This window comes from Oryza sativa, chromosome 10 (assembly GCF_034140825.1).
Source record: "Oryza sativa Japonica Group chromosome 10, ASM3414082v1".
NCBI lineage: Eukaryota > Viridiplantae > Streptophyta > Magnoliopsida > Poales > Poaceae > Oryza > Oryza sativa.
In genome coordinates, this window is record NC_089044.1 from 19000534 (window position 1) to 19008600 (window position 8067).

General features: G+C 39.5%; 1 protein-coding gene across 2 annotated transcripts; it reads right to left on the reverse strand.

Moving 5' to 3' along the window:
• Positions 1 to 827: 827 nt before the first annotated feature.
• Positions 828 to 7815, reverse strand: LOC4348940 (uncharacterized). Of its 2 annotated transcripts, none has more exons than XM_015758683.3 (8): positions 7486 to 7815; positions 6546 to 6962; positions 5976 to 6028; positions 5416 to 5823; positions 3155 to 4982; positions 2733 to 2830; positions 2153 to 2294; positions 828 to 1667 (listed from the first exon to the last, which is right to left on the reverse strand). In XM_015758683.3, exons 1-8 carry the CDS (start codon positions 7688 to 7690, stop codon positions 1060 to 1062), a joined length of 3759 nt encoding a protein of 1252 aa, XP_015614169.1. In that variant the 5' UTR covers positions 7691 to 7815; the 3' UTR covers positions 828 to 1059. The 2 variants fall into 2 exon arrangements, with proteins under 2 accessions (XP_015614169.1, XP_066160778.1); XM_066304681.1 differs by having other exon boundaries at positions 828 to 2054.
• Between the last annotated feature and the right edge of the window lie 252 nt (positions 7816 to 8067).

An 8067-nucleotide genomic window follows, 5' to 3' on the forward strand; every position in this document is an offset into this window, starting at 1 on the left:
TATGTGAGACTATATTATGGGATGGAGGGAGTATTATATATTTCCTCCGTTTCATAATGTAAGTCATTCTATCATTTTCATATTTATATTGATGTTAATAAATCTAGACATGTATCTATTTAGATTCATAACATCAATATAAATGTGGGAAATGATATAATAACTTACATTGTGAAACAGAGGGAGTAGAGTATTTTAAATATCACGCAAATATGATATACCATTTATATATTTTTAGAACTCAATAGACAATTAATGTCAAATCATTATCTCCACGTCATTTTCACATTATTTAAGCATGTACATATACCATTTCTATAATATACAACATGCATCCATTCATATATCCCGCGCATAACTCAAGGTATAAACTAGTTAATTATTAGGGCATGTACAAAGATGCTTATTAACGGATTCTCTCCGTTGCCATGCAGAGTAATTTTGGTTGCCATGCAGAGTAATTTTGGTAACATAGAGAAGAGAAAGGGGAGGAAAGAGAAACATGATTGCTACGCACGATAATAGCTCAGAGTCAACTATTAGCATTTATTAAAGAAATTTTTGTTGTATCAGGTGGATAAAAGGAAAGAAGAGTAATAAAAAAATATTTATGTGCATTAATGCGAAGGTTAAGAGATTTTGTTGTCTCAACTATTGCAGGAAAATAGTCTCTAAGTGAGTATGTATTAACTAAGAGCTCATATCAGAGTATACCTTTGTACATGCCCAGTTCCACAAAGAAACGATTGTGTACAGCAACAGTCTTAAAACAATTGTATACAGTAACAGTGAAAAAATACTGCATACTGTGGATTCAGTAGTAGAAATATCAAAACTGTATGCAATGTTGTCTTTTCTAATCCACAAAGAAAGCAGTACAGTTCAGTAGTAGAAATATCAAAACTGTTAGTGTAATGCTGTCTTGTCTGATCCAAAAAAAAAAAGAGTGCAGTACAACGTCATATTGCAGTGTCAGCATGTATGTGCATGGAACACTTGCAATTCGGGAACCCTCAAAACTCTAGTCTATTCTCTAAAAATAGAAGAGGAATGCCCTAATTAATTCTCTGGCCAGACCAAATGCTCGATAGGCTCTTCACTCACTTGCCAAGCTCCTTCAGATAGTTCATCAAATAGTTGACTGTATTCCCAGTTCGAGAACCCAAGGAAAAACCACAGGTTCTCAGCAGATTGCTCCCCTGATTTGATTCGTCTGGTGACCTGGGCTGTGGCGGCTACGTTTCCATAATACACACCGGGTATAACCTGCAAGTACCCATCGAAGGCTACTCTGGAAAGGCTCACAAGGTAATAGCCCTGCACCACAACAGGTCCGCCGTAGAAAAGCGGGGCGTGCTTGATCGGCTCCATGGAGCCGTCCAGATTCTTGAAGGTGTCCCAGCTTAAGCGCTTGTTGATGATCAAGCCATGAAAGCCCTCACGAGAGTCAGCGGATACGATGAGCACCTGGGAGTTGTCAAATGGAACGGCAGACCCGAGCTTCGAAGTTGCAGTGAGCACGGAACCTGTGAGGACACGTGCCTCGTTCCTCTCTGAATGACTTGGTGAATGGGAACCAACATCGTTGCTGATTTTGTCGCTGTTATCAAACTGAATTGCCTGTGGTGCATCACCTTGCACGACCGTTTTCTTCTTCCACAGAAATCCTGCGAGCCAAAAAGAGCGCAGGCATTAGAATATTCCTTCATCACAGTGATAGTGGACAGTGAAAACACTTTCTTATTAATCTTTGGTGCAACATTTGGGAATGCCCAGGTCAGCTGCGAACGGTTGGTTTATATATGAAATGTGAACAATATAAAGGAATTGAGAAATTAGAATAACAATGTCAGAAAATATCAAAGCCATTAGTCACATGGTGGTTCAATCAAGCAGACCACTGTTCACGTCGCATTCCCTGGGGTTTTCAGCACTTCTAACAAGGTAGTCTACCATCAAGCAGCTACCCAGCCAAGACACTAATATACATCGTATGCTAGCCAACAAAAAGACAGTGGAGTGGACACTTTTGAGAGTGGCAACAACAGCGCATCCTGTAGTAACAAACACTACTATAGTAAGACAACATATATCATCGTACTAGGTTCATTTATTTTTTAAAATTTATGAGTTATGAGATTTTTGCACTAACCTTTATATTCCAACAGGTGGGGTGAATTGCTAGCATGAGACTCCAAGAATTCAAATAAATTAGAAACTGAAATTCCTCTTTCATATGATATTGCACTTTTGTTCTCTGCCGGAAAAAACAACAATGTGGGATAACGCTCCTCCTGTGAACACATGAAGGTTACATTAGTATTGTCAATATAAGCACTTCAATACAAAAATGGTAAGGTGAAGCAAGGCCCTTCAGTACCAAAAAAATAGAATAGATTCATAAGTATATTTAATTAGATGGACCATCTATTTATTTTTAATTCAAGCTTCAGTACTGCTGAACAGAACTATGGTCATTATAACATCTCCAACAGTCTAATGACAAGGTCATTCTTAAGACTCAAATGATGAGACTTTAATAGTTTAATCAGTCCAAATAAACCAAAACATACTTCTTGAATGACTGTTGCCGATACCGGTACATTTATTACGAACAATGAAATGAGACTATTTCGGGGTAAACAACAGCAATAAGTATGGAGAACTTCTATCTTTTTTTTTATTAGTCAGGAGACAGAGCAAACTTCAATAAATGGCAAATATTTGATTACCTTGCCAACTGATTTCAGTAAATGATGGCATTCATTTGATGTGCAGTCTATTAGATAAATAGCTGGAAAACCCTTCATGGTAGATTCTTCTTCTTTCTCTGCAACCAAAAAGATGATTCATCAGTGCCACAGGTAATTCACGTTTGAAGTGCCGTACCATATAAACGGTGAGCTCCAACAGGCTATAGGGTTATCTTACTATGGTGTGACACATGTATGATTATATATAGGAAATGCATTGCATAGTGCTGCCTAAAAGTTTGCTAGCATATGTTGCATTACATTCTGGTATGATATAATTTGATTGACGGGATGATCCTAAAATTCGAACTAAACAAAGCTAAATAGCAGGAAATTTTAAATATTTCTGAGACTAAGTTTAATCTAAGTTCTCAGCATGATATTGGTGAATATGTTATTACCTTCAATCTGCAAGTCTTGAGCCTGTAAAAATTGAGAATTTGAACTCAAAAAGTTCTTGAATGATCGATATACCTCACGGACAACAAGCTCTGTTCGCTGGCAAAATCCGCACCAAGAGTTGCTGAAAAGCACCAATACATCCTTCTTCCAAGCAGATGAAATATTTTCAGTGTTTGAAAACGGCAGTTCACTTTTTGAAACACAACCTTCAAATCCAAAGACCAACATACAAAAATTACTTGTTGTCAACTGGGGGATGGAATCTGCCTCGTGGAAATCACGGTTAATAAAAGGTGGTCTCAGAAGCTCCTTCGAACTTATGACAGATAAGGCTGAACGATAATATGGAGATAGACTTCGATTCATAAAATGGTCGAGAAAATTTGCTAAAGAAGGGTAGGTAAATTCAATCTCATCTGGAAAGACATAATGCTTTTGCTGAATTGGGTCAATTATTACAAGGGATGGCATTCTCGATCCACCAGTTAAAGTTTGCAGAAGCCTATAACCACCATCAGAGAAGAAGAGTGAACCCGCAAAATGTTCATCAGGTATACTTGGAGTTTCCTGCTCTGTATAATATGTGTTATCGCCCACAAGGCTACTGGAAGAGCTTAATGCTGCATGCACAGGATATTTGCTATCACTTTCTTCTGATCCTTCATCTAGAATAAATAGGTTATCCTCATAAATGGCATCCTCAATTCTTCGAGATTCTTGACCCAGGACTGAAAACACAGCATCTTGCTGATTTGCTGATCCTGACTTCTGTTGGTTAAAATTCACATTTGTCCCATCGGGTTCCAAAATGTCTAAAGCTTCTCTAACTGTTTCCTCATCTTTGTGTTTGTGTAATATATGACCAACTTCATTGCTGGAATGCACATCAGTGGAGACCTCTTCCTGAAGATCAGCACTTGTATCTGAAGCCTCAGTTTTATGTTCTTGTTCCTCCATTTTTGTATCACTACAGTCAAGATCTTCTTTATTGATCTTACAGAAATTTTTAGGAGCATTGCTACTGTGCACATCAACAGAAATATCTTCCTGCAGATCAAGGCTTACATCTGAGGCCTTTGTTTTGTGTTCTTCCTCCACTTCTGTATCACTGGATTCAAGATGTTTTTCATTGTTATCACAGTAATTTGCAGGACCTTTCTCAAGTTTAATGGGTGCTTGTCTATCATTGATATATTCAGCTTCTGTTGCCCTGTTTTCATGAACAGAATCTTCAGTGTAATCATCATTACCACCGTCTGAACTGGCACATGACCCTTCATTTCTTTCAAGTTGACTATCTCGAATTGACAGAGATTCCACCACTTGGACTTCAGAATCATCAGACAGCTTCTTTATGGCAACATCTTTTGCAACAAAACTTATCTTTGTTTTCTTTGACCTATGTGCTGGTCTTGTTTTGTGTATCAGTTTTGTTAGAATATCATATAATGGATTATCGGTACTACCTTGGCTATCACTTCTGTACGAAATACTTTCTCCATCATTGACCACCATTACTGACATTTTCTCCCCAATTTCCATTAATTTGGAGGCCCAATCATTCAGCCTAGTTCGTTCAGTATGGGCAGATCTACCTGTGCTAACTAGGGAAGGAACAGCTTTAGAGCTCATTCTGGATTTACCACTAGTTAGACCACCAGTACTGAAATGAGATGGATAATTTTTCTGCACATATTCCCTTAGTAGTTTGAGGGATAGTTTGCTTTCATCTCTGACTTTTGAAGAATCTGACAATCTATCAATAAATAGAATAGCCGATGATCTACTTGCAGGAAAGGTAGCGATACCACTTGCATCAATATCCATCTACACATATAGCATGCAACTCGAAAGGTCACTGGATAGGTCATTACAGAAAGAAAGAAGAAACTCATAGAATGCATCCAGGACATGTCATTTCTATATAATACAACATTATGTCATCAAGATAATTGCATACTTCTAATATATGAACAGAAGTATTCTCTTTATGTGCAGCCCAAGAAAATTTTTCAAGAAGAGCAACACATTTGCAAAGAGAGAAACATGGTTCAAAGGATTTGAATTGGTAAGCTTGGAATAGAATATAAATGCAAGCAGCTATGAGCTATCTTCTTAGTCCATTTTCAACCAATATCGAATAGAGTTGTAAGAAAAGTAATAAGGATATGCACATTGTTATATCTGTCACTCAGTTACATGACAGTTGTCAGTTGACAACTTTTTATGGAAAGAAGTTATGAAATTGTTTTTCACCTACCTCGTTAATGTTAAGATTATGATAAGATTGCAGTAGGCTTCTTAGGTCATCACCTTCTTTTGCAACAATTGAACAATTGGTGCACCCCAGATAATGAACACTGAGGAACCATGTCTCCGAATTGCCTTCATTGATAAACTCTGATGAAGGTAATGATGATCTTTCAGTTATAAGGCCAAATCTAACTTTCTCTGGAGGAAGAAAATAATCTCTTGATAGAGCAGTAAGCTTTGCATAGAAACTTTCAAACTGTTGAAGCTTTTCCGCTGTACACAACTTTCTATTTTCATCAGTTGTAATCCCATTTTGATCTGACATGCTTCCGTTTGCTAAGGTAAATCCACCTTTCCAAGGAGAGCCAGCAAGCTGAACCCCACCTCCAAAAATCAGTTCTTCATCCTCTATAACCTGTTTTCATCTCAAATAAGTATATTTTCAGGGATGTTTCTCCTGGTATTTGCTGAATCTTCGTAGTTCAGATAGATATTTCATATTTCTTCTCAAAGAAATTAGCAGTGTAATTAATCAGAGATAAATGTGATCCTCTTTGCTACACTTACAAGCTCTAGTGGCCCATCCGATTCTCCTGTTAGTGCCTTCCCAGAAATGTCAACTGTATGATAAGTGATACAAATGAGCATAGCATGCACATGCTGGAATGGAGTGGAACCATTATCATTTATTCAAAAGTTAAATGATAAAGGTCATGGAGCAAGTCATGCTTGAAATGGATTGAGAGTTAAAGATTAAAGTAGATCAATTTGAACGAATTCATAAAAGGAGAAAACAAACCAAATACTCCTTGGAGCCCCACATGAGGATACTTTTACCATCTTATACCATATTTGCACCCCCTGACTCCTGGCTTTTGTGGTCTTATAAGTTGCATGTGCATTTGGTATATTAAATTATTTAGTAATAATTAACTTAAGTCAGAATAGAATAACCAAACTAGGCCATTTATTTCTTTTAGAAAGGGAAAAAATCGTGCCCACTCATGTTCAGGGAAAGAACTACTTGACCTACTGCGGCTATCAAACACAATCTTAACAAAGCCCCTAAAAAATATAGCAGCGAGAGAATACGTAATAGTTAAATGAATCATAAAGAGTGGATCAGAATTGACGAACCATTTTCTGTGTGATTTTTGGATGAAGTGCCCTCGGTTCTGTTGCTCCCACCATGAGCCAATTTGGAAAACCACCCACAGAATTCAGATAGAACTACAGCTTTGTCAGTTGATTCAACAAAAGCCTCCACATCTTCCTTCGTATGCAAAACCACAAATGGGGCCTCTGCATGCTTGAGTGACATAATATAGTGGACTGAAGACAATATCTCACGTGCACGAAGCTTCCCTTCATATTTGAATGGCAACGAGCGTTGGTAGTATATGAACTTTATTCCTTCTGTGGCACCAAGTACATCCGTTAGCAACTTCTCAGAATTTCTGTACACAGCCATCAACTTGAGATGCCCGAGCTCCTGCTCATCGGCAGCAACCAAAAGTTCTATCTCGGCCATCAGTGATCTTGACTCGCCATACCCTACAGATTATCATAAACAAAAACAGTAGAAGTAAGGACTTTGCGCGCAAAAAGATCCCATACAAGCCTTTTTCCTTTGCTGGATACTATGAACTCGCTGTAATACAAATGTTCGCCCGGGTCTTTGGGGGTAAAATGTTGCATTTTCATAGAATTAAATTCGCAATTATGAGAGCGTTTAGCTTAAATTCGCATTTATGAGAGCATTTAACTTATTAAACTACGCAGAGCTGACTCAAAACTCAAAAGGGAATAAAGCATATATTAACAGAAGTGTAGGATCTTACAACGGTTGAGCATTTCAGACTACAAAATTGTCGCGGTTTCCGTAATCAATCAACTCAGCAGAAGTACAGAACAAAATGTGTTCCTAGTCCCTTATCGTTTATATAATTCGACACATGGAGATTCACATTTCCGCTAAGAGAGAAAAACTCAGCTCTCCAAATTAACCGCATAGTGCGACCACGCGACTCATCGGAGAACCAGAGCTCTCGACTAGGAACGGATAGGGGGTGCTCACATGGCATGGTGACGACGAGCAGGATGTGGGGGTGAAGCCGGATCTGGGAGGAGAAGTTGGCCCTGGTCAGGACCTGCCATTCCGCGCGCCCGGAGGCGGCGGCACCGGAGCTCGCCGCCGCCGCTGTCGCAGATGCCCCCAGCTGCGACGCCGCGAGGAGGGAGAGGAGGAGCGGCAACGCCGCGCCGAGGAGGGGGAGGCGCATGGCGGGCGGCCGTCCGTCCTCGCGCGCGGCGGGGGAGTTGTGTAGTAGCGCGAGCGCCACCCCCGCCGTAGGAGCCCACGACTTTCGTCTCGTGTCGTGGGTCGCGGGCTCGCGAAGAGGGGCTCGACCCGACCGCTGGAGTTCGCGGGGCGATACTCTGCTGTGTGCCCCTGCCGTCGAAGGTCCCCCCCCGAGTTACGAAATCATCCCAAAACGAGATATAAGGCCAAAACTTCAACTTTTTCATCACATCAAAACTTTTCTACATACATAAACTTTAAACTTTTCCGTCACATTGTTCCAATTTCAACCAAATTTTTAATTTTAACGTGAACTAAATACAACCAATTAAAACTGGTCACAATAGATCCTTAAGT